At 44.9% G+C, this 27,295-nt stretch overlaps 1 protein-coding gene across 3 annotated transcripts in view; it reads right to left on the bottom strand.

Moving 5' to 3' along the window:
- LOC123367631 (interleukin-1 receptor-like 1) overlaps positions 1 to 27,295 on the bottom strand; it is a 72,469-nt gene that overhangs the window by 21,388 nt on the left and 23,786 nt on the right. For 2 of the 3 annotated variants that reach the window (XM_045011976.1, XM_045011990.1), the window contains exons 1-5: positions 18,584 to 18,713; positions 9,246 to 9,316; positions 5,522 to 5,720; positions 5,019 to 5,193; positions 4,762 to 4,930 (exon numbers count right to left, since the gene is read on the bottom strand). In XM_045011976.1, the coding sequence (XP_044867911.1) occupies positions 4,762 to 4,930; positions 5,019 to 5,193; positions 5,522 to 5,720; positions 9,246 to 9,309 (607 nt within the window). In that variant the 5' untranslated portion in view covers positions 9,310 to 9,316; positions 18,584 to 18,713. Of the gene's footprint in view, positions 1 to 4,761; positions 4,931 to 5,018; positions 5,194 to 5,521; positions 5,721 to 9,245; positions 9,317 to 18,583; positions 18,714 to 27,295 lie in introns of those variants that run through there. The other variant, XM_045011984.1, reaches the window with a different exon arrangement.

Genomic DNA, 27,295 nt, shown 5'->3' with positions numbered 1-27,295 from the left:
TGACTATGCTCCCATGACAACATACTTTGAAAAATCTGCATATGTGTATTACATGCAAAGGTTGTTAATTAATTTTTGTTTCATTTTTACATCCGTATTCATAAATAAGGGGAAAGAAGAAAGAGTATCTTTCTAAAGCATGTTGCTCACCTGTTTACATCTTTAAAATCTTTTTTAAAGACAGGATGGGGAATTCCCTCAGGCAGTTGAGCAAGGGACTATTGCCCATCACTTCAGCTTGGTAGATTCCTTTTCCTTGACCTTTTAGCAGTGATAGCACTTTTCCTTTGGGGTAGGTGGTAATTCAGATCTCCAGTAATAATGCTACTGACATATTTACAGGCCCACATTTTCTAGTGTGCAGGCACAATCTGTGCACAGCTGCATACCCCTGACTCCAGCTTTCACAGAGTCAGAGTTTAAGGCCAAAGATCATCTAGTCTGACCTCCCGTATATCACAGGCCACCAACACTACCCAGGCACCCTACACCAAGCCCAACAACTAGAATTAGATCAGCACATTAAACCCTTAAGCAGTGATGTAGCTACAATGATGCATGTGGTGCAGTCATTCTACGGCCCTTAAGGTTAACCAGCAGAGGCTGCTATACCTTAGGCACCATTGTAGTTATGCCACAGTCTACACCAGGGATCGGCAACCTTTGGCAGGCGGCTCACCAGGGTAAGCCTCTGGCAGGCCGGGCCGGGCTGGGCCGGTTTGTTTACCTGCCACGTCCGCAGGTCCGGCTGATCGCGGCTCCCATTGGCCACGGTTCGCCGCTCCAAGCCAATGGGGGCTGCGGGAAGCCGCTGTCAGCACATCCCTCAGCCCACGCTGCTTCCTGCAGCCCCCATTGGCCTGGAGTGGCGAACCGCAGCCAATGGGAGCCATGATTGGCCGAACCTGCGGGCCTGGCAGGTAAACAAACCGGCCCAGCCTGCCAGGGGGCTTACCCTGGCGAGCTGCGTGCCAAAGGTTGTCGACACCTGGTCTACACATAGGCAGACTAGGCAGCTGCCTACCAGCTGGTGGGGGCTCTGAGGAGTAGTAAGCAGCCCCCAGCTGGGTCACTAGAGAAGCATTCCCACCTCCTCCCCCTGGGCTCCCCATCCCCCGTGTGGGTAAGATTGCAGCTGCAGTCAGAGCTCAGATGCTGAGCAGCTTGGAGCTAATCCTGGTGGCACCGCAAGCACTGCTGAAGCTTCACACCTGCTGCTCAGTGCCCATCCCCAATACAGCCTGCTGCCCAGGCAGAGGCTATGGTGGTGGCTACTTCAACAGCGAGGAGCTCAACTGGGAAGGTATGGGAGAGCGGACTGGAGGTTGCTGGGGGCCAGGCAGCGGGTGCAGGCTGGGATGGGATCAGGGTGTGGAGGTTCCCACGGAGGCTGAGCTGAGCAGCTCCAGGGCAAGGGTTCAGAGGATGGGGCACCCCTGCCCTGGGGGTGGAGGCTGAAGAGGCTGGGGAAGGGGTTTCAGGGAGGAGATGAGGAGCAAGCCCTGATCAGAATTAATTGGTTTTCACTGTTAGAAAGTGTGTTTCTCCTAACTAGACTAGATTCACTGGTGCCCTCCAGCTCCCATGCAACATTTTAACAATGGAAAACCATCGTCAACCTGATTTGACCAGCCAGCTAAACTGGGTTTCTGGAGTGCCCCTAAAGTAGCTGAAGCATACCTCTGGGATAGGATCAAACCCTATCTGACTAGTGAGTGTATCTTAGAAGTACATAGAAGATGTTACAGATATTGGTGGGAGCTGACTTTTTAGCTAGGTCAGGTAACACTTCTATTGTATGGAAGCAGCTAGACCTTAAGGGCCTTACTTAGACAGTAATGGAAAATGGAGTTGGGATCATGAACTTTGAAAAGTGCTGAAGAGGCAGTTGTTTTAATACGAGGTTTTGGTTTTCTAACTGAATGGCAGCATGGATCCTGGTGTTTGGTTTCTGGGACACAGAGACCACATTTTCTTGAGTGGTCTGTAAATTGGTGATAATTCGTGTTTGCATTTGATGCCCAGCTATGTGATTGGCGAATGCAAAGCAAATGTTATTAGTGTGCAAATTGTCAAGTGTTCCCTTGGCAAAACTGTGGGTTCAGGATCTGGGGCTTAATTCCACATTGCATTCCTCCCCTTTGACAGCAGTATAACAACTCCATTCCTTTAGTTCCAGTAGAGTTGCACCAACTTGAATCTGGAGTAACACAATATTGACTCAAGCTCTTGGGCTTTTTGTTTAACTACATGCCTGCTTTGGGGGTGGTTTGTTAGTTTAAATTTTGGCATATCAAAAGTGAGTTATGTGTGATTTATGTTGATACAATATGTTTATTTATTACTAATGTGGGAAGTCTCAGAATTGTTCTTGCACAGATCTCTGTAGCAGGGTGGACACCCCACTCCTGCCTGGAGAGGTTAGAACAGCCCTGGAGAGGGCTGCAGCTGGGAAAAGAGAGGTTGATTAGGAAAGCAGACACAGCTGTAGCTAATGTAAGCAGGGCCCAGCTGGCCTTTATAAGAGGGCGGTGGGCCAGAAGAGCACACACTCTCTATCTAACTCTTGAGAAAGAAGGACCTGGCTGTCTGGGAAGCTGAGCAGGGTACCTGAGGTGGAGCAGTGCTGGGGAAGGGCAGAGGGAGCTGGGGAGCTCCAGCCCAATAAAACCCCAGGCTGCAGGCCTTGTTAAGGGCCTATAAACAAGTACTGGGGTTGCAGAGGTGCAGCCCAGGGTAGGCAAAGGCAGCAGGTCCAAACCCCCTTACCGATGATGAGTGGTCTTCACAGACTGCAGTCTGCCCCAGTGAGTGGGGGCTAGCTGATGACTGGCAGTAGCCACTGAGGCGAGGTGGGGATAGAGGGTTGGGGGTTCCCCTGGGATGGGAGACCCATAAAGGGGGTTCTTCTGGGGGCAGAACCCCAAGTAAAAGGGGTACCAGGGGCCGGGAGGCACAAGGGGGCCAGTGACAGGTGAGACACCGGCCTGCAGAGGGCGCTCTGGGCTGGAAGAGCTCATTCTCAGGATGACCAGCAGGAGGCGCCACGCCAGTGAGTCGTCACCTCACTACAATCTCCCATTAGCCTCTATTTACTGGTAAAACATTAGGTTTAAAATATGGATGCTGTATCTTATGGTGACATCACACACAAGAACTACCAAGATGAAATCATCTCTGCAGGGCTCCTGCACTATAAAATTTAGCACTGTACTGCCAGTAAGAATTTTGTACAAATGTGTAAATAATGTGTAGATAGCTTGCAAAAATGTGTAGACATAGCCTGCATATTGAGTTTGTGTATTTATGGATAAGATGGATCTGTTTTGATTTTCCATGAGGGTAAAAGTAAGCAAAATTTTAGATTTCAAAATTCGGAAGGGGTGCCTAATCTATTCTTGCACCAGGACCATCTGGGGCCTTCCTACGCCCTAAAGGTTTGTGGGTATGTAGTGAATGTACCTGGAATGGTCCCTCAGAATAGGTTCTAACTACTTATGCTAAATAATCTGTTCCACCTTGCATTTTGCTGAAGCTGGGAGTATCTTTCCCAGACCTGAAGAAGAGCTCTGTGTGGCTCAAAAGCTTGTCTCTCTCACCAAGAGAAGTTGGTCCAATACAATATATTACCTTATCTACCTTGACTCTCTAAATGATTGTGTGTCATAATCAGAAAATACGAGGAACTGAGGTGCACCAGTTCCAGAAACCCCTGCAGTGGCAGGGAATTAGTTAAGTGAGATATGCCCAGATGATCATAGCAAGTGAACCAGCCTGGTGCTGGAAAAGGAATATGCCAATTTGTGCTGCCATGCTGACCTGGGGGAAAATTATTTTCAGACCCTATATATGACAATCAGTTAGACCCTGAGCATGTGAGAAAGATCTACCAGCCAAGCACCGGACAGAGAAGAGAATGCTTGGTACCATCTCAGAGCACCTATCCTCCCTCTCCAGTGTCCCATCCTCAGCTGTGGCCATCTCTTATGCTTCAGAGGAAGAAGACTCTCCCCACCCCCACCCCAAATGCCACATTCCAAGCAGGATCAAAAACAAAACAAATTCGAAACTTCAAATGTGGCTACAAAATGGAATTATTGTCCAGTCAGCTCTGTCCTTGACCCTGGTTACAACAATGGGCCCCCTTGATAAGACAGCAATCAAAAGTGTACCCCAAATTCCATTCCTGTCTCATGAGAGGCCCCCACACTTTCAAAATAATGAAGACTCACTCATCTACTAAACTCAAAATGCATCTACAAAACTCAAAATGTTTCCCTCTGTGCATATTCATTACCTCAATCTTGTCTGAGTTGTCTGTCACATATTCACCAAACAGCAAAGGGGACAGAATGGAACCTTGTGGCACTCCACTGAGGGAACCAAGCAAGCAAGTTCTGACCTTCAGAAATGAGCACAACCAGAATAGCCCCAAGACCAGCAACGTTGTCATCACATCCAACAGCCAGTGTTATCAGAGGCTGCTGCTGGGAGATTTAATGTGGTCAGAAAGCACAATTCAGGGCCAAGGCAATGTTGGAAGGCAGAGAGATTATTATGAGATGGAGCCCAACCTGGTTCTGTATCTCAACTTTCTCCATCCACAAAAGTCTGTTGTAAGCAGCTAGTCACAAGCTTCATCATCAAGGAGCAATGAACTAGTGGATAACCTTTTTCTCTCTAATTATATACACATAATTCACTTTGTAGCAAGGCAGGTAGTGATCCTTATCTTACTAAGCAGCAATATGACCATCTTACCTTTAACTATAAAGGGTCTTGTCGCTGATACATTATATACATTTCCACTGTGTATGTAGGTAAAATGACAAGTATAATATCCTTCGTCAGTTTTTTGTGGACGTTCAATAAAAAGATACTTCTCTCCCATTGAATATTTTTCACATGGTCCTTGGAGAGGTTTGCAGTCCTGAAAAATAAGACACTTTCATCATTTGGCTATACATAACTTGGAATAATAATCTGATTTTCATTGATGTTGTTAGTGTTTTATTTACCTTATACCACTTGACAATAGTAGCCTTCGCATAATTGTCAATCGTAGGGCAAACGATTCTTCCAGAAGTTAACGTTCCGGTGTCATTTGGATAACGTATCCGACTTGGGAAACAAATACCTTGTTTGTGTGGATACACCATCACACTCACAGTGGACTGTTTTGTATAATTAGAACTTTAAAAAAATAATAAATAGAAACAGATCAGACACAGAGGGCTGTAGAATATTTCTAAGGATTAGCTAGAAATAACCTACAATTTCTACTGAATGTTATTTTTCCTTTATACATAGGCACATGATACTGTATTTCTCTTGCAGTTCAGTGTGGGGGAAATGACCACATAAAAATAGCAATTGGTATATAAAAGATTCAGGGATTCAGATGGATACCATAAAAATAAGTGAGATTATACAGATTGGGATTATAACTATCCATCTAATTAAAACAGACATCTATGCTTATTATAGCCTTGAAACTTGCTTTTTTCAGTGTTCTGCTTACTATTGTGTAACACAAGTGTAGTTTCCTGAGTCCTCTTTTGATGTTGGCAAAAACCAAAGAAATCGTCCAGAAGAATGTATCCGTCCACCCTCTTCTGCAGGAATGAGCTGGTTAGTTTGTGTGATATACCATTTGATGGTCCTATTTTGACAGTTTTGGGGACACTTTACAACCAAAGCCTCATCTTCCATTGCATGAACTGGAAAAGAAGAAAATAAGAAGTTCCCAATGCTGGCTGGAGGAAAACTACATGGCAAAACTATGGGTAAAATCCTGGCCCCATTGAAGTCATTAGGAGTTTAGACATTGACTTCAAAGGGGCCAGAATTTCACCCTGTGAGTATCTGACATTTTACATATTTAATAGGAAAAAGCAATAACATTTCAGAAGGAGCCATGCTCTTGTATGATCATTAATGCATCATATCTTGAGATACTCTTCATGGGGTAGTATGATGAGGTATAATTTAGACTTGGTCTACACACAACTGTACCTGTTTAAGTAAAGGTGGAATTTTGAACCAAGTTAGTTAAACTGGTGCAACTTGGGGAGGAGGGCACTCCTATATCAGTTTATACCTGGCTTATGTCAGTTGCACCAGGTGGAAACTAAATTGTTATAAACCAGGTTTAAGGTAATATAAGAGTAACCACACAGGGAGTTGCATCGGTTTAACTAAATCAGTATTAAGTTGAATTAATGCAATTTTCAGGTGTGGCCTAGCTTTTAGTACATAAATGCAAATCCAAAGTGACATACTCTTCTCATTAACATATGAGCATACAGCATACCCATTGCAACAAATGCTTCCCTTCAAGTTCAGATTGCATTTGTGAGTGCAACATGTTTCCTTTGAGCTAGAAAAAGGAATTTAGGCTGGATTTGGTATGAAACTAAATTATCAGAGCACATTATAATGGACAATAGGATTGCTTTATGGTTTTAGTTAATTGATTAGCAGCTCCATGAAGTAACAAATACACAAGGAAACTGATTCTTACTCTCATATTTAAATTATGGAACACTAGCAACAGCAGACTTTCTGGAGTCAGCACAAGGATTAATTTAGCCCCATTTGATTTTTAATTCCTTCTACATTTTTCTTACCATGAATGATGTAATAAGCTATTTATAGAACTAATAAGCACTATGTGAGACAGAGAGGAGTCCAGAATTATAGCAGACTCAAATAGTCAAAAGTATGGTCAGGAAATGTTCATCAGAAAATTCAGTGAAATTGAAAATTTTCACGGCAATATATTGGTTTTCAGGTTACATTCCCTGCTCTGCCTGATTCAGACCAGGGACTTAAACCTGGGTTTCCCACATCGCAGGTGAGTGCCCTAATCACCAAGTTCTAGATTCACACTCACTCTTTGGCCCAAGGAATATTTAATTATTTATACAAACTGGAACGTCTCTAAGGAGAGCTCTGTTTTTCACAAATAATTTTTGAAACATCTCAGTTTAGTTCCAATGTGGAATTGAAGCCACTTGTGAAACTTCAACATTTTTCATGAAACAGAATTCTAGTTTTCCAATCTGCCCTTATCAAAAAGGCAAACTCCGTCTTTAAGATTCTTTCTTTCTATGTAACATTTATTTGTTTTAGATTATTTCTTGTAATGTTTAATTGTATTAGAAACACAATTGACTATTATGTTTGTTGCTATTCAAATGAGACTATTAATCAATTCAGCATAGTTGTTTGCTATTTATTTAGTGTGCTGTATGCTTTGCAGACAGATACTTTGATATATTATCATCTAGGTGCCTGTAAATACCACATAGGCAGGAGGCTCTAAAGGGAAAAGTTTATACAGGGACCAGTAGAGGAAGGAAGATTGTACACACACCCCATCAGGGATATATGCCAAAAATGCAGAATGCTCTTGAAGTTCCTGGAAAGTAGGAGAAGAAGAAAAGGAAACCAGAAAGACAGAAGAGGGGATACCAGAATCTGGTGGAGAAGTGAAAACAGGGAGATAGTGGGAGTGAGTAGAGGAGAAATTGGGGAAGCAGGATAAGATGAGAAGTTAAGGAAAACAAACAGAGAAACTGAGACAGGAAAATTGCGGGAAGACACTGAACCCAATTTTCAAACTCGAGTGCATACTTCAACATTTGAGTGCTCAGATTGGGCATAAACTGGTCATGAATAAATATAGGATGGAAAGGAGGAGGAGGAGTGATATTCTAGAACAGTCTCCCAACAATAGCACTGGGGGAAAACAATCTAACCAGATTTAGGATGAAGCTTGATGCATTTATGAATGGGATTATATGACAGGGTTGTCTGAGATATCAGAGGACTGGAGTCCACCATGACCCAGGAGGTCCCTTCCAGTCCTATGTACCTAAACTGTCACATAAATACTTGAAAATTGATTATTTAGTTGTCTGTGCACCAGTGTGAGCACCCAAATGCTGAAACAGCTGCTCTGAGATAAACACTCAGGTCTCAGAATTACATACACATTGGGGAAAAGAGAGATGAGAGAGAATTAGTGAGAGTGGGGGTTAGACAACCTGATGGAGGAGAGCGAAAACAAGAGAGGAGTCAAGAAAGAGAAGAGGTAGCCAGATGGAACTATGGAGAAAATCCCTCTGGCAGAAAAGACACTTATTGTCAGGCTAGAAATATTGCCTTCCCAAAAGCCACTTAAGGGGCATGGTAAGTGTCAGGAGTATCAGGATGTGACAGCATCGCCTGGCCTAAGGAGGAACACATTTAAAATGGAAGCTTTTAAAAAGACAAAGGAGGAGGAGAGAGGTTATAAATAGGTTTGGCAGGATTAGATTTTTATTGGTAAGTATCAGTGAATGTTGATCTCACCATATACACACAAACCAGCAAAAACTATTTCCATCAACAACAATTGAAATTTACAAAGTAAGAAAAATGCTGCTTGAGAGTTTGATTTAAAGATATTTACTTTGTATATGTTGACATGTGATGTTGACAATTTGTATTTTAACAGTTATAAGCTTTAACTTTTTGAAGCTTAACATCTGCTATCATTAAACAATTATGTGACCCCCACACACTTAGCCAACATCTCGCACAGCAATGTGCATTAAAAAGCACCTTTAATGAGAGAGGAAATGTTAGCTAGGGCTCCAGTTCAGCAAATCACTTAACCATATGCTTGACTTCAGTGAAACTTAACCATGTGCTTGGGTGATTTTGTTGAACTGGGGCCTAGAATACCACTTATCCTTTCATAAAGCACCTTTATCTTCCACCTGCATAGCTACCACAAGCAGACAAAGGAAGCTTAGACCTCGTCTACACTGGCACTTTACAGCGCTGCAACTTTCTCACTCAGCGGTTTGAAACCCCCCCCGCCCAAGCACTGCAAGTTTCAGGTCTGTAAAGTGCCAGTGTACACAGTGCCCCAGCCATGCTCCCAGTGCTGGTAGCTACTCTCCTCGTGGGGGTGGGTTTTTTATAGCGCTGGAAGAGCTCTCTCTGAGCGCTGGTGCCACAACTACACAGCCACATTAGAGCGCTGCCAAAGTGAAGACATACCCTTAGTTTAATGTCTCAGAGACAGGTAGTGGTTGATGTATTTCAATAACCTTAAGCAATACTATCTGGGACTAACTATAAACTGTGTTTGGTGGCTTAAGCTAAAGCAGCTAGTTTTAAGTAAAGTGTCCATTACTTGGTGACATTCAAGCTATTTCTGTACAGTCACATATTTGTAACATGAGACTTACATGATTCTGATGTCATGGAAACTGAGAGGAAAGTAGATAGCAGGATCAAGTGCAGAAGGCCCATCACGGTTCTAAATCAAGAAATAAAAAGAAAGAGTGGGATTTTGCAGAGTGCTCTCTTACTGCATCCACAGTACTATCGCTGGAGTACAGATAAAGATGCACATCGATTAAGAGATAGTACAGGGGGATGATAAACTGAGTCATACAGGCTGCTGACTGTATAGTATGCTAGTTCTGCAGCTTGATTTATAGCATTTGCCTCATAAGCTCAGGGCCGGTGCAAGGAAGTTTTGTGCTCAAGGTGAAACTTCCACCTTGCGCCCCCCCCAGCAGCTCCCTGCCCCCCCCCCCCGCCCTGAAGCACCCCGCCATGGCAGCTCCCCCCTGCCCTGAGGCACACACACCCCGGCACTTCCCCCCCTCACCCGGGGAGCTGTGCAGCACCTCCCCACCCCAGCTCACCTCTGATCCATGTCCTCCCTGAGCACGCCGCCCCCACTCTAATTCTCCTCCCAGGCTTGCGGCGCCAAACAGCTGATTGGCACTGCAAGCCTGGGAGGCAGGAGAAGTGGAGCAGCAACTGCACGCTCGGGGAGGAACCCCTGTAAAAAGAAAATGGGGGGCACCGCTTTTTGGCACCCTCAAATCTTGGTGCCCTAGCCAACCGCCTAGTTCGCCTTAATGGTAGCACCGGCCCTGCATAAGCTAATATGAGAGTTAGATTATCTTGACGCTGCCATTACAGTGTTAGTTGCTCACAGCAGTGTTCCTAGCCTCTGTTTGCCAGAAGCTGGGAGTGAACGACAGGGGATGGATCACTTGATGATTACCTGTTCTGTTCATTCCCTCTGAAGCACCTGACATTGGCCACTGTCGGTAGACAGATACTGGGCTAGATGGACCTTTGGTCTCACCCAGTATGGCCATTCTTATGTTTATGAAAACATTATTCTTTTTTTGCTGATATTTCCCAAGATTGGTCTCTGCTAAAAGGTGAATTTGTTCCAAAATTTTGAGCAAAAGCTGTTTAACAATTCTTGGCTTACCCAAGCATGAAAAATATCTCTGTATTCTAATGAAGGCCAAGATTGCACCCAACCCCATGCACAGATGCATAGTAGTGGGTAAGGCATAAGGACCCCCCAACTCTTGTGCTCCTCATGCAGGGTGGTGTCAGCCTCAGCCCTTGCAATCACCTAAGCACAAGAACTGTGCAGGAGTAGAGCCATTAATGGCATTAAGGAATCCAAAGAGGAGGTGAAGACATGGCCCAAACAGATGTGCAAGGAAGGGAGTGTAGCAGCAGACATGCTACCATTACATACAGTACCAGAAAGTTCCGGAGACTTCACAGTGCCTGCTAGAATTCACAGTGAGCAGCATGGCTCAGCACTTCCCCATCAAAATACTTTCTTAGGGGGGAAGTGGTGTAATTGGTATAGCTTTGTGGAGCTTTGCAAATATATCCTTGCCCTAGCTCAAGCTGGACAAGGAGGGCATGGATCAGCATTTACATTGCACTCCTCGTCAGTGCCTGGCCCAGGCTGGGGCATCTGATGGGCGAACCAGTGGACTAAATTTGGTGATGAATCCTGGTCACGTGCCAGGATATGCCAAAAAATCTGTTTGGGAAAATTAAAAAACTTCATTTCAAAATAAAATTTGTATTTCAACATTTATTTTATATTTATAATCACTTTTTGTGACATATCAGTAATAGTACCATCTAATATGACATGTCACAACAACTTCAAGTTGCATGCATCCGACGAAGTGGGTATTCACCCACGAAAGCTCATGCTCCAATACATCTGTTAGTCTATAAGGTGCCACAGGACTCTTTGCTGCTTTTACAGATCCAGACTAACACAGCTACCCCTCTGATACTTAACTTCAAGTTATGTCATAATATAATTGGGAAGCCACATCTTGTCTCTGTTGCAGATCAGTTTTCAAGAGTACCCTAATTGGAGTGAATTACAACAATCTAGCTTAGAGATAAGGAAAGCATGAACGATATTGGAAAAGGCGTAAGTAACATACTGCACATGTTAAGTACACTGTCTTCACACTTCCCATGAAGCCTTTTACTTAAGCAACTGTGATAAATGAAGGGGGGGGGAGCTCCCTTTTATGGACACCCAGCCAGCCAGTAGCTATAAAATCCCTCTTAGTATCTGTTCTCTAATTACTCTACCTGTAAAGGGTTAAAAAGTGAGTGAGCACCTGGCCAAAGAGCCAATGGGAAGACTAGAACTTTTTAAAATTGAAACAAGACTCCCCTTTTGTCTGTCTGTTGTTGTTCTCCACGGAGAGGTGGACAGGACTGAGCTATGCTGTCAGAGCTTGGGCCAGGTATGAAAAAATCATCAGTATCATACCTAGAAACTACTCATTTAAAAACCCCAGATATGTAAGTAGATCAGGAAATGTCTATGGCTAGTGGATTCCTCTGTGCTAACCCCAGGTGCTTTTTCTTTTGCTCATAACCTTTAAGTTGGACTTCAAGAAAACTATTCTTGGCGCTTAATCCTTGTAGATGCTTTTTAAAAACCTAGCAATAGCCTGAGTTCCCAGATGTATTTTCTTCTTTTTTTATTAATAAAATTTACTTTTTTAAGAACAGAATTGGATTTTTGTGTTTTAAGAGGTTTGTGCACATGTTGTTTAATTAGCCGGAGGCAACAGCTCTTTTTTTTCCCCTCAACTCTTCCCTCGGGGAGTGAGGGAGGTGAAAAGACTTGAGGGTACCCCACAGGAAGGAATTCCCAAGTGTGCCTTCCTGGTCTCTCAAAGGTGTTCTGCACTCGGGTGGTGGCAGCATCTACCAATCCAAGGTCAGAGAAAAGTTGTAACCTTGGGAGTTTAATATCAGCCTGGAGTGACCAATATTAATTTTTAGAGTCGTGGAGGGCCCCCCCACCTTCTACACTCAAAGTGCCAGAGTGGAGAATCAGCATTGACTGCGTCAAATATCTTCAAACTCAGCTACTGCATTAGCAACAAAGAATCCTGTGGCACTTTATAGACTAACAGACGTTTTGCAGCATGAGCTTTCATGGGTGAATACCCACTTCTTCAGATGCAAGTGGTGGAAATTTCCAGGGGCAGGTTTATATATGCAAGCAAGAAGCAAGCTAGAGATAACGAGGTTAGATCAATCAGGGAGGATGGGGCCCTGTTCTAGCAGTTGAGGTGTGAAAACCAAGGGAGGAGAAACTGGTTCTGTAATTGGCAAGCCATTCACAGTCTTTGTTTAATCCTGAGCTGATGGTGTCAAATTTGCAGATGAACTGGAGCTCAGCAGTTTCTCTTTGAAGTCTGGTCCTGAAGTTTTTTTGCTGCAGGATGGCCACCTTAAGATCTGCTATTGTGTGGCCAGGGAGGTTGAAGTGTTCTCCTACAGGTTTTTGTATATTGCCATTCCTAATATCTGATTTGTGTCCATTTATCCTTTTCCTTAGAGACTGTCCAGTTTGGCCGATGTACATAGCAGAGGGGCACTGCTGGCATATGATGGCATATATTACATTGGTGGACGTGCAGGTGAATGAACCAGTGATGGTGTGGCTGATCTGGTTAGGTCCTGTGATGGTGTTGCTGGTGTAGATATGTGGGCAGAGTTGGCATCGAGGTTTGTTGCATGGGTTGGTTCCTGAGCTAGAGTTTCTATGGTGCGGTGTGCAGTTACTGGTGAGAATATGCTTCAGGTTGGCAGGTTGTCTGTGGGCGAGGACTGGCCTGCCACCCAAGGCCTGTGAAAGTGTGGGATCATTCTCCAGGATGGGTTGTAGATCCCTGATGATGCGCTGGAGGGGTTTGAGCTGGGGACTGTATGTGATGGCCAGTGGAGTCCTGTTGGTTTCTTTCTTGGGTTTGTCTTGCAGTAGGAGGCTTCTGGGTACACGTCTGGCTCTGTTGATCTGTCTCCTTATTTCCTCGTGCGGGTACTGTAGTTTTGAGAATGCTTGGTGGAGATTTTGTAGGTGTTGGTCTCTGTCTGTGGGGTTAGAGCAGATGCGGTTGTACCTCAGTGCTTGGCTGTAGACAATGGATCTTGTGGTGTGCCCGGGATGGAAGCTGGAGGCATGAAGGTAGGCATAGCGGTCGGTAGGTTTTCGGTATAGGGTGGTGTTAATGTGACCATCAATTATTTGCACCGTAGTGTCTAGGAAGTGGACCTCCCGTGTAGATTGGTCCAGGCTGAGGTTGATGGTGGGGTGGAAGCTGTTGAAATCGTGGTGGAATTTTTCCAGAGTCTCCTTCCCATGGGTCCAGATGATGAAGATGTCATCAATGTAGCGTAGGTAGAGAAGGGGCGTGAGTGGACAGGAGCTGAGGAAGCATTGTTCCAGGTCAGCCATAAAAATATTGGCATATTGTGGGGCCATGCGGGTGCCCATAGCGGTGCCACTGATCTGGAGATATATATTGTCATCAAATTTGAAATAGTTGTGTCTGAGGATAAAGGCACAGAGCTCAGCAACCAGTTGTGCTGTGGCATCATCAGGGATACTGTTCCTGACAGCTTGTATTCCATCAGCGTGTGGGATGTTGGTGTAGAGAGCCTCTACATCCATGGTGGCCAGGATGGTGTTTTCTGGAAGTTCACCAATGCATTGTAGTTTCCTCAGGAAATCAGTGGTGTCACGGAGATAGCTGGGCGTGCTGGTGGCATAGGGTCTGAGTAGAGAGTCCACATATCCAGACAGTCCTTCAGTGAGAGTTCCAATGCCCGAGATGATGGGGCGTCCAGGATTTCCAGGTTTGTGGATTTTGGGCAGTAGATAGAATAGCCCTGGTCGGGGCTCTAAGGGTATGTTGACTTGTTCCGGTGTTAGTGTAGGGAGTGTAGGGAGCTACTGCATTCTTTCTTCATCTAGTGCTATGCACATGCCAAGTCTGAAGTGTAAATCAAAGTTGGTTTTGAGTTTTCAGAGCACATCAAAAAGCACCATTTTTATATTTAGCTACCTTGCTAGACCATTTTTCCCCTTGTTCCAAATTTAGTAAACTCAATAGCAGCCAGGGGATTTTTCTCAGATTTTTAAATGTGATAACAAAAATCACTTCTGAAATGAGAGCAAAATATGAGAGTTTCCATTTATACGATATATTTTCTGTCACTTCTGAATCTCCCTAGAAAGTAAGATTTTAGAACTAAAGCATCATCTCAGTCTTAACTTTATAGCGTCACTGCCATCATGCTGTAATAAAAGCAAATAATTTGTGGGAAATTTTTAGAGACCATTTAGATTAATGGTTTTCAACTTTTTTCATTTGTGGACCCCTAAAAAACTTCAAATGGAGGTGTGGAACCCTTTGGAAATTTTAGACATAATCTGTGGGCCCCCAGGAGTCAGCAGACCGCAGGTTGAAAACCACTGATTTAGATCATTAGCTGAACATTTTCAGCCAATTTTAATTAGATTCAGAAGAGGAAAGCAATCTCTTCTTAAGCAATTTTAGGCAAATTTCATAGATTTTTCAAAATCTGCTTTTTCTACAGAATAAATATCAAAACACTTCTCTTTGTTCCTCATATTTTGTTTGTTTGTTTTAAATCTTGTTTTTAAAGGCCTCAGGTTGACAGCTGGATAATTCGGGGGACTGATAAGGGGAATGTAGAGCTTTCCACCTCTAGGTTACCTCAAGTCTGAATCCAGCTGGGGGCCCTGATGCTGCAAACCCTTATGCATGTAAGTAGTGCCATTGACTTCATTCCACAACTGAGGTCCAGTTCGGTAGTAATTTAAAACTGTTGCCATTTGCGGGTTCTTCCTAAATAGGGAAACATAGCCCCATATTCTCCAGGGAAAGAAGAGATACAAATATTATACCCATTAGTCATTATAGCCCAGATTTTTAAAGCTATTTAGGCATTGCTGCGCTCATTGTTGCAATGCCTAACTGATTTAGGGGCCTAAATTTCACTTTCAAAGGGGTATGTCATAGACTACTGAGTGCCTAAATCCCTTTTACAAATGAGTTAGGTTTTGTGACATTGAGCACAGTAGTACCTAAATAGTTTTAAAAATCTGGACCTATTTGTTCATCATTTGAGAGAGACTAAGAGTCAGACAGGTGAAAAAACACCCTCTGGTCTAGTAATGAAATGGAAGGCTGTCAAAAATATTGGAAATTACATAGGCATGAAGCAGTTCAGAACAACTTTCCTTCTCCTCCAAATCCAGAAATGTTTTCTTCCAAGTGAGTTTTTGTGAAACTGCTGGTTCTATGTCCATAATGCATTTATCCCAATGAAATTGACAATTGTTTTACTACTTACTTTAGAGCTATTTTGTTAAGCAAGTGTAAACCTAAACAAGATGACAAAAAATAAAGGAGCAATCTGCTTTCTAAGAACTTTATATTGTCCAAACTCAAGCTCTTTTTCCAGTTTCAGAGAATGAGACACAAGAGGTGATGTGTGTGTGCGTGCGCGCAAGCGACAAGAGGGTGATAGGCCAGCAGGTAGAAGGTAGGGTTTGAAGCTTAATGGAAAATCATGAGCACTCACAACTCTCTTAATTTTTGAGAGGTAGCATTGGTCATTTACTAAAAAATCTAAGCTTTCATCTTTAGAGAATGAAGTTTATATTCCTTACCATACATTCTTGCTTATATAAATTAAGGAACATTTGCCTTGCAAAAATACTGTCTCTGGACACATAATACTGTAACAGAAAAGGATTAACTAGGACCTGGTAAACACTTCAAAGTTTTGCTGCCATAACTGTGTTGGGTAGGAGTGTGGGGGGAAAAAAACCACTCACCCCAGCCAATATAGTTATACCAGCAAAACTCCTGGTGGAGATGCAGTTATAATGATAGAATAGTGCTTTGTAGACATAGCTAATGTCATTTGGGCAGGTGGTAAACCTCTGATAGCAAAAGATCTTCTTTAGCCAGCATATACTGCATCTACACTAGGGTGCTTTGTTGACATTACTGTACTGGCAAAGAAAGACTCTGTAGTGCAGACAAGTCCATAGGCTTAATGCACTTCCTTGTTCACATTAAGAGTTTACCTTCAAAGCCTACTTCACACTACTTGAATACCAACAGTATCCAAATCAAAGATAATTAAGCTAGAGTCAACAGGACTGAGAGGGGAGAGAATGCACAACTAGCAGTTGCCCTAATTTGTGCACTGGCCAGGACTTGGAACTGGCAAACCACCTACGTCAGGGGTACCATGGAACCAGATGTGACAACTAGATTGCAAAGGAGGACCCTTGTTCCAAGAGTATTTCCTGGAGGGGCTTTTGGGTTTGTGATCAATTTGCACCAGCAGAGTGGGTGCAAAATAGTCCCATTGCAAAGGCAAATTCTTCCCAAATAATTTTAGCCACTGTGTTGCTTTTCACTGCACTGTATCACTGTATTCTTAAAATTCATTGTATGTGCCTTGGCATCAGTTTTCAGCAGGGTCTTGATTCACATACAGCATATGTTGAGTTATAATTAAAGATGTTTTTCAAACACACTTTTTTCAGGAATTTATAAAAAAACAAAAACTTGATTCTGCTTCCATTTTCCATTGAAATCAATGGCAAATCTACAAATGACCTCAATAAAAGCTGAATCAGAGATTAGCAATGTCTAGACACACCACTGGACCTGGCAATATGAACTCGGTTCTCCAATACCTTATACCTTGTGCTATCATTATGCTCATGCAAAGTGTGAGAACAAAGCAGATGTAAAATGCTACCATTTTCATTTAGCAGCATGTTACATCCACCGGGCACAAGTGTTTGCACAAGGTGTAAGGTGAGAAGAGTCAGGCCCATGGTTCCAAAACAGCAAGAATGGGCAAATGACTCCTATATCTTGCTGAGGGACAGAGGCAACCTGACTTTGGTCCCTCAAACATTTGTGGAATCTCTTAAAATAGTGTGATGTAGGATTCAGGCTATGTGACAGTATTGTATATTTACAGGGGAATATGATTTTTACACACACACACACTTTTGCAGGTATATTTGGAACCTACAATATGTTTAAAGTAAAAACTACCTAACAGTTTCCTGGAAAACCACTTACGCAATAGATTTATTTCCATAATATCCTGCCAAAAACGTCAATTTTCTAGATAAAATAACTTTTCCTGTAATTCTCCAACAGCTTTGCTGCAACTTTCCTTTGACCCTGATAAGATGTTCCATGGTCTGAGGGAAGAGAGATAGCTTTATGGGCTCAGTTCTCCAAACCTTTACCCATGTGAAGGAGACTTTGTATATCCAATGTCTGAACATACAGGAATGCCTTCCAATGTAGCATATTTCTCTGAAAAGACATGTTAAGTGCTAGACCCTGTAAGGTGCCAAGTGGCCTCAGCTGCCTTTGATTTCAAAGGCAGTCAGAGTGCTCAGGATCTAGTTGTTGTGTTATAAAAGAGTAGTTGTCTACCAAAGTAGTTTTGCTCCCCCAAATACAGCTGTGTTAACAAACACAATTGTCAACTGTTTTCCAAACTTGCATATTGGCAATACATACGGATATTACTTATAATATTGTTTACAAATATGACTAAACATAAAATGCATACACTTCATACTAGCAAAAACTGACAATTAATACTATAGGAATTTATTCATTCACAATGTTTTATGTCTCTTTGGTATAAAATACTAGATGATACCCATAATGTGAAGAAATCTTAGAAACCTTCATAATGAACACCCATTCATCTTTCAGATGTTATTTTCACACCTTTATCAATACACAAAGCTTTCACTCTGACAGAAAATGATGCTTTAAAATAATGAGCAGAGTGCTGGACTTAGAGCTAGGAATAGCTCTCAGAGGAATCAGTACCTTCCACATTAGTCAAAACTGTAACCGTATAGTTCAGCAAGCCCAACACTAAACTAGAACAGTGTTGGCACAAATGCCGTACATATTGTAGTAATGCAGTGTTTTGAAACAGGCAGGTACATCAATGTGGAAAATGCAGTGCTGCAAAAACCAGTTGCACACAAGAAGCATCTATCATATCTTTGAATTGTAAATAAATGTTCAGCTTAGGAAACTGAGAGACAAATGTTAGTTTCAAACTGTACCTCATTTCAAGGGAGGTCATTCATTTTAGTTCCCAAGTTACCTGTACTCTACACAAACTCGGAGTCCCTCCCTTTTCTTTTACTCAACATTGTTTACATCAGAAATAAAGAATCATGTAAATGAGATTATACAATTATTCATGCCAAAGGAATGGATCCCACAGAATGTTCAGTTTCCTACATGAATTATTTTGTGTGTGATCTTTATTTTGGCTCTCCATCACACACTGAATTACATTTAAATTATAACATAGAAATTGAACCTACCAGTTGGACAATTCAGAATGGACAGAATCAACGGAGTCTGTGTGCCTTGTCCTCTGCATTGATTCCTCTGTTACAGCACATGCCAGAGATTAGTAGAACCTTTATAAACTTGCTTCTGCAATTCATGCCTGTAGTAACGAGATATGTAATCTCATTGCAAGGCACCTCCCACTGCATAGGGCTTATCAGGTGGTAGACACAGAAATTGCTTTGGTAACCAGTGCCTATCAGATGTGGTCTCTGCTAACTAGAAATAAATATACTTCTTAAACAACACTGCATTGGTTATTAATGTGCAACACTTAAATCTACTTTTTAAAGCCTTTGGATTGCAATGTAATAAGCCTGCTGGCTAATTCCAGTGCATCCTTTCCCACAAACATCTGGCAGAAAAGGACAGAGCTGCACTTGGCCAATAAAAGGAATTGTATGATTCACTTTGATTAACAACCAAAAAGAAGTGACATATAAAGAACACTGGGGACCAAAAACATGAACTGAAAGAGGGTGGAGGGAGCACAGAAGAGGAACTTGAGAACGGCTGGCCAGGCAGCAAGGCCAAAGAAATGACCAGAGGAAAAGCTGGAGTAGCGGGAGCAGCTTTTTCAGTGAGGGAAGCAGCCATGAGGTAGCCTACAGCAAAGGTGAGAAAGGAGAGCAGCTGTGCAGCCACATGGTTGGGCTAGAAGATGCCGAAGGGAGCCCTTGAGCAGCAGTTTCTGCTACAAGAAAGAGCAGTCTGGAAGGTAGCCTGAGGAGCTGGACCAACAGTAACTGAGAGAGCAGGGGACAAGATTTGTGGGAGCAGCTGGAGGATGGAGGTGGGGTGGTGTTATACTATGTTACGCACAGGAGGAGAAACTGCCAAGGAGAAGATGCAGGTCACCAAAGCAGCGAAACAGCAATGAGACGATGCTGAGAGCCCTCTACATGACTGTTGAGCAGCTTCCAAAATACCAGAACCACACCCAGGGCTGTCAGACCAAGACCCCAGGACTACCTCCCTCTCAGAAGGGGGCAAAGTTGAAGGTGCATCTTGGGTACGAGATCTTACAAACCCTGAGGGAAAAGATACCTTGTACTTTCCTACTGGATTGCCCTCTAAAGGACTTATTCAGGAATTATGCTTTACTTTCTTTCTTACTACCAAACAAACAATCCAACAACACAGGACGTGTATACACTAGAAAGTTTGCAACCATTGTGGAAGTAACACACCATATGTACACTGCCATTATTACACCTGTTACCACCACTGCTGGCATTGTTGCTCTTGCTCTGAACAAGGCTAACCATCACACCATCCACCCTAGCACTCTGCATCATTGCACTGCTACTACAGACAGTAAATGCTGGTGTAACAACTACAACTGAACAATTAATCCTCCTAATCCAATCCCACAATGCTTCACCATCATGGTTGCCACCCCGACCATCTCCTGGGACCCTGGACCTTCTCCATCTGAATCCTGAGGGATGTTCTGACCTGACCAGGCCAGAGAGAGGGACGTAGATGACTCCGCCACCTCTACTGGCTGAATCCCGAACACCACATGGGATGTAAGACTGTTCTCCCCCCGCCTTCGCCCCACTACCCCTCCCATGTGTCCTTTTCCTTCTCCACCTTATTTCTTCTCTTTCCCCATCTCTCTCCTTTTTCCCTTCTGTCTAATAAGAGTCTGGCTTAGCTGGCCAAGAATACATATTTTTCAACACTGCTGCAAGCCAGTTACCAGAAACAGGCAACTAAAAGCAAAGCCCTTAACAGCCTGATGCTGGTACAAATGTACCAGATCTCGCAGTGGCTGATAAGACCATGTGCTGTGCCTGTGTTTCTCCAGCAGAGAGACTGCAACTCAGGGCAGGTCTACACTACAGCTGGAATCGACGCTCTGAGATTGATCCACCAGTGGTCGATTTAGCGGGTCTAGTGGAGACCCGCCAAATCAACAGCAGATTGCTCTCCAGTCGACCACTGTACTCTACCCCTGACAAGAAGAGTAAGATAAGTTGATGGGAGAGTTTCTCCCGTTGACCCACCATGGTGTAGACCCCACAGTAACTAGACCTAATGTACATTGAATCCAGCTACGTTATTCATGTACCTGGAGTTGCGTAGCGTAGGTCAACTTACCATGGTAGTATAGACATAGCCTCAGAGTCAACACCAGAGACAAAAAGCTACATTTCTGTCTTTGCTGTTTGTTTCTCTCCCGCTTTGTATGTGTCTGTCTCGTTTTGTCTTCTAGGAAACAGAACCAGACTTTAACAGCAGCAATGACTGCTCCAGCCAATCTCTACTCACTTATCTTTACCATGCTATCTAAGAGATTGTCAAATGGGGGGAGGGGTGTCCCCAAAAGGGAAAAGGAACAAGAGATGTTGTTAAAATGAAAGCCTTATTTAATACTTTACATTTAAAATGTTCTGACTGTTTTTCCTTCTTTTCTGTATCTTTAATAGAAGGTTTAAAATGATGTTTAATTGTGTGTTTGCCATGGCATTAAGCAGGCTGCAGTCTGTGTGTGCCAAAGCCCAAAACTTGTATAAAAGTGTTTAATGTTGAACCGCAACTAGGTTACATTAACACCTTTGGCCCATATAGTCCATCTTACAGCATGTGTGCCTGCCTTTTTCCTATGAGTCCACAGCTGAGGAATATTGTTTGATCAGCAGCTGTTAGTAAATGTTCCTACCCCAGCAATGACCAGGAACATTTCTGTCTATCTCCCTCTGGCTAGGAGAGTACAACCATTTCTTTCTACTATCATCCATGCTTTGTCACCGCAAAGCTAGGCTACTGCAATGCACTCTGCATGGGCCTACCCCTGTTGGGATGAATTTGCTAAGCAGGTAACTACTATTCCCCCATCAATGCCTTCTCTGCTGGCCTATGACCCTCCAGAGCAGGCACATCCCCCACCTGGAGCCAATAGGTCATGGGGCAGAAATGATTGCAAAATCCCTGACCCAGGAAGTGACCTTGCTGTAGGAGAAGGCAAGGGCTGCACGGTGAGCTGGCATCAGAGCAGCAGAGCAGAGAAGCTGACGGCATGGGAAGCTGCTTTGAGGAGCTACAGGGCAAGCAGGAGGCCAAGCAGGGGCACAGACTGCAGCAGGAGACAGAAAGCCACAAGTGTAGCATGGCCGAGGTGGCTGACACACACAGCCAAATTCAGAACTGTGCAGAACTTGTTGGAAGCAACAGGGACTGGGCAGGGGTCCTGCAGTCACAAGTCAGAGCAAACAGTCAGCAGCTAGCTCAGGCTCCTAAAGGGACTGGAGCCTGAAGAAGGCTATTGTACACTGCCTTTCACACTGGGAATTAGTCTGAGAAGTGATCAGCGTGCTCTGACCAGGTGTTAGACCCAAGAGATGGGACTACTTTCTGAGGACTACTGCGAAGGACAACTGTACACAGACAGAGACTAGAGGTCTTTTAGACTAGCTGCCATTAGCTATCACTGGCATTGACATGTTACTAGGGACTTTACAAGGGCTGATGCACCACAGCTCTGGGCAGATGTATCAGTTACATCAGTGATCAGAAACTGAAGCTCATGGCTCACTTATCAAGCAGGTCATCTTGCTGGGAGAACATGACATCAATGCTTCATTATCTGCACTGCCTGTTGATTTCTCAGTAGTTTAGGGCATTGGTTTTGGCCTATACAACATTAAATTACTTAGAACCTGTCTATCTTCCTGTCAATCCTTGCCATACTACCACAGTGACGGGGGCCTCAGCACTGGAACATATTATCCACATTGGACTGCAGTAGCCTGAATTTGTTGATCTACAAGGCATAGTTCACGGTCTATTAACTTGGGTCTTATGGAGAGGTATTTGCTAATGCAGGGGTCGGCAACCTCTGGCACATGGCAGGGCCAGTTTGTTTACCTGCCGCATCCCCCATTTTCCCCACTTTAGGTTTTCCAGTTTCCCCCAAAAGTAATACAGTTCTGCCCACTGATGCCTAGAACATTCCCTGACATTTTGGAATTGATCGGAGGTGGCATTTAAAAATAATTGCATTACAGACAGAGAAATGCCATCAAGTTGAGTGCACGGCCTCACCAGCTGGGTCAATGCATACACATGGTAAATTAGCTGTCTTATGACAATTGAACAACAATTAGCTTTTACTATTTCTGAACTACTGCACTCTAGAGCTGCAGCGGGCTTACTAGTGACAGACTACAAGGTTAGCTCCAGGGGCGGCTCTAGGAATTGCGCCGCCCCAAGCAGGGCGGCACACCGCGGGGGGCGCTCTGGCGGTCGCCGGTTCCGCGGCTCCGGTGGACCTCCCGCAGACGTGCCCACGGAGGGTCTGCTGTTCCCACGGCTACGGTGGACCTCCCGCAGGCATGCCTGCAGGAGGTCCACTGGAGCCGCCTGCCGCCCTCCCGCAGCACGCCGCCCCAAGCGCGCGCTTGGCGCACTGGGGTCTGGAGCCCGCCCTGGTTAGCTCAGACAGCTCCGTGACATCTTTTATAGAACAACCCCGTAGTTACATGTTTAACATTAGTGGCACATAACTGACAAACAAATGTGAACCTGCAAACTCCTGCTTGGGGATAGTTCCTTAAGGATAGGGTCTGTCATCTAGAATGCAATAAACATCGCAGAAAAGAAATCAAAAAGTCTGCAACAAAACTCTGGCTGGTTCCTTGTATATAAAAGCCTTGTCTTGCTGTTCCAGGGCTGCCTCCAGAGGGGAGGCTGCAACCATAGGTCTGCTGTAAGGCCACAGGCCCACAGCGGGTGGAAGCAGGACAGTCAAAATGAAAATGAGAGCAGCTACTCTGTCCAGAAGAAACTGGGCCAGCCTGCCGCTGTCATCCCAACAGGTTAGACAGCAAGGAGGAGTGGCGGGAGGTGAGAGTTAGGACCAGGATGGAGTGTCTGTCCTTCCATCCCCCCATAAGGTGTTCTATCATGTTGGCTGATGCCAGATTTGGATTGAATGGGTCCCCATGAAAAAGCGGTGGAAGTGAGACTGAATTCCTAGAGTGGAGAGACCACACATGGAACCTGCACAATGCACGTCAACCGGAGAGAGTCTGAACAAGCCACTGAATAAGCACACAAGAACTCACCTCCCTGGCAAGAGAAAGACCCATCAGGAACAAACTGAAGGTAGGAGACCAAGACCACAGAAAGGAGGCTGCTGACTGAAACCTCTAAAAAATTAAATCAGAGACCATCAAATCTGAAAGATTTTTTTCTATGTGCAACAGTTTGGATTTCTTTCTGTGAGCCCAATCCCCCAGTGACACCAAAGCCTCCTCGCAGAGTGCGTTGGAGATTGTTCTTGTATCCTACCATGAAGTTTTCCCTCAGTTTCCTGCTCTCTTCTTACTAGGAATTATTAATTCAAGTACCTCTTGGGCTGTTTATGCTATTTATATCTGACCCTCTGACCATGAATTAATTAATCAAGGCTTTTCATACATTGTTTATTTAAAGAAATTCTATAAATAAATAAAGCAAACATTTAAGTGCCACAGACGGGATATATTAAAGATAATGTTCCTATTAAATGACAGGACTAGCATAAGCATGAATTTCCAGGAACTCGTTCCTCACAAAGCATGACGACTTGTTACTAAGGAGTCTTAGCAGTTCCTTAATGTAGATGAATTACTGGAAATGAATTTTTTGCTGATCTATGTGTATTAAGGGGCAGACCCTGATCTGTAAAGTTTCTTTGGCCTGGATTTCTCTTCCTCACCATTCAGGAGGTTTTAGTAGCAAAACTGAAGAAAATATGGAAGAATAGTATTATTCTCTGCATTTTATTCAGATATAAAGAAAATGCCTGAATGTTAAGCTATTTAACAAAAATCACCAATTAGGCATCTAGAAATACTTCAGCCTCTAGAATTAAGCTTGGATTCTTCACAAAGTAGGTTCATTAAAATGTCTAGTGACCCTTTTGTTTTGAAGAAAATAACACTTCTACCTTTGCTATATTCACATGGTGGGTTATAAATTGAGTTTGCAGCAGAATTGCTTACGTTGGAAATAGGGCAACACTGGCATTTACTATATACAGGCATGTTCTGAGTTTGGTCCGCCACGAGGAATTTTGGGGACGTTCTGCAGTCAACCAATATAATCACCAAAAGGAATGTCTCAACGTCACCTCCTTTAGCCTAAATGGGGCCAAGGAACAAAGGCTCTGAGTCTTGGGTCCCACCATGCTGTGTGCTATGTAAGACCCAGGAACAAGGAGGCAGAGTTGGCTGTTTTATTTGTTGGGGTTTTTGTGTGTGTGTGCGTGCGTGTGTGTTTTTAATTTAAGTCCTAATCCTTTTTTCAGTGATCATTTTTTTTCTCTTGCTTGTACGTGGTGACTGGATTGCCCTGCTAACAAGAGAAAGATCATTCTTCCCCACACTGATGAGCTGGAGGAGGCCCATCAACGTTTGTGATTCGCTCCCTCAAAGGAGAACCTCAGGTTTTAATTTTGAAAGAGTCAGTTTCTGACCCTGTTCCTTGGGCAGGCGGCTTTGAAAATGCAAACCAGCTCAGCTTCTCAACATTCATTGCCCTCTCCAGGGCTGGACTGAGCCAGATGCTGCTCAGTCGAGCAACTGCTGAGCCACAAGTTACACCCATTATTGCTACAGATATTGCAGCTGCTACAAGTGACCACCCATAGGTGCCAATTCTCTGGGTGCTCCAGGGCTGGAGAACCCATGGCAGGGGCGGCTCTATGTATTTTGCCACCCCAAGCACGGCAGTCAGGCGGCTTTCGGCAGCATGCCTGCGGGGGGTCCGCTGGTAACACGGGACCGGCAGACCTCCCGCAGGCATGCCGCTGAAGGCTCCCTGACTGCTGCCCCCACAGCAACCAGCAGGCCGCCCCCCCTCGCCGGCTTGCCGCCCCAGGCATGCGCTTGGTGCGCTGGTGCCTGGAGCCACCCCTGACCCATGGAAAAAAAATTAATAGGTGATTAGCATCCCGCTAAGGATCAGCTGTTCTGCAGTGTGCAGGAGGCACTAGGGGGGCAGGAGGAGTGGAGACGGCACACTAGGGGGATGGGGCAGAACTGGACGGGAAGAGGTGGGGCAGGAGTGGGGGCTTGAGGGAAGGGGTGGGGGTGGGGTCTTGGGCCGAGCAGGGGTGGGAAGAGGCAGGACAGGGGTAGGTAGGGGCTTGGGGAATGGGAGCAGGGCTGGGGGTGGAGCAGAGGGTTGAGCACCCGCAGTGCCCGGAGAAAGACAGCGCCTGTGTGACCACCCTTCCTCCATCCTGCACCTGCCTCAGTAGGAGCACAAGGAACGCACCATGTAGTCAAGCTTCTGCTGCACTGAGCGAGTCTTACAATCACTGCATACCCAGTCCTCCTCCCAATGGTGCCTACCTGCCCAACCCCAGCCTGGAGCTTAAAGAGCCAAAGCACTGAGAGGGAGCCTGGATCCCTGTTTTCCTCCTTGCCTCCCATCACCCAGCTAGGCAAGATTTGCTTCTCTTCCTGACCCCAGCCCCCCAGGGAAATCTGCCAATAATCAGGAGTTCACCTGCTCACCTGAAGAGCCAAAGGAGATCCAGGTCCCAACTGACTACTCAACTACCCCACAGTTGTAAGAATTGCCATACTGGGACGGACAATGGCCCATCTACAGTATCCTGTCTTCTAACAGTGGCCAGTGCAAGATGCCTCAGAGGGAATGAACAGCTCAGGGCAATTATCAAGTGATCCATCCCCTGTGGTACAGTCCCCAGCTTCTGGCAGTCAAAGGTTAGGGACACACAGACACCTGCCTGCTGCCATCTTGCCAACTCCAGGGATTGAAACAAGAATCTCCAGAGCTAAAAAAACCCCATGAATTTCTACAGTCTGAACTAAGGCTCTAGGCTTGAGAGCTGGGGGCTGTTACAGATGCACATCCTCTGCCAGGGCCGGCTCTAGACCCCAGCGCGGCAAGCACGCGCGTGGGGCGGCCCTTTCCCGGGGGGGCGGCAGGCTGGGCCGGTGGACCTGCCGCAGTCATGCCTGCGGGAGGTCCACCGGAGCCCCAGGACGACCGGACCTGCCGCAGGCATGACTGCGGAGGGGGCACTCGTCCCGCGGCTCCAGTGGACCTCCCGCAGGCATGACTGCGGACGGTTCGCTGGTCCCGCGGCTCGGCTGGACCTCCCGCAGGCATGCCTGCGGCAGCTCAAGCGGAGCCGCCGGACCTGCGAACCGTCCGCAGCTGCGGGAGGTCCAGCCGAGCCGCGCGACCAGCGGACCCTCCGCAGTCATGCCCGCGGGAGGTCCACTGCTCCCGCGGCTCCGGGGCGCCTCCCGGGCATGACTGCTTGGGGCGGCCAAAAACGTAGAGCCGCCCCTGTTCTCTGCAGATCAGGAACAGAGGGGGCACATAACATACATTAACCATTGGGTTACAAAGCATTGCTGGGTTAGGAGAGAAAGAATACAGAATGAATGAGTACAGAATTTTGAGGGGGATAGGAATATGAAACTGATGGATTTTTGAGATTTGGGAATGAATGTGAAATTGATTAATTTTTGGAGGGAAGCATACAGAATAAATGGGGCAGCAAAGAATCCTGTGGCACCTTATAGACTAACAGACGTTTTGCAGCATGAGCTTTCGTGGGTGAATACCCACTTCTTCTTCTTGCATCCAAAGAAGTGGGTATTCACCCACGAAAGCTCATGCTGCAAAACGTCTGTTAGTCTATAAGGTGCCAC

Source organism: Mauremys mutica, chromosome 1 (genome assembly GCF_020497125.1).
Source record: "Mauremys mutica isolate MM-2020 ecotype Southern chromosome 1, ASM2049712v1, whole genome shotgun sequence".
Lineage (NCBI taxonomy): Eukaryota > Metazoa > Chordata > Testudines > Geoemydidae > Mauremys > Mauremys mutica.
This window is presented reverse-complemented; position numbering and strand designations above follow the sequence as displayed.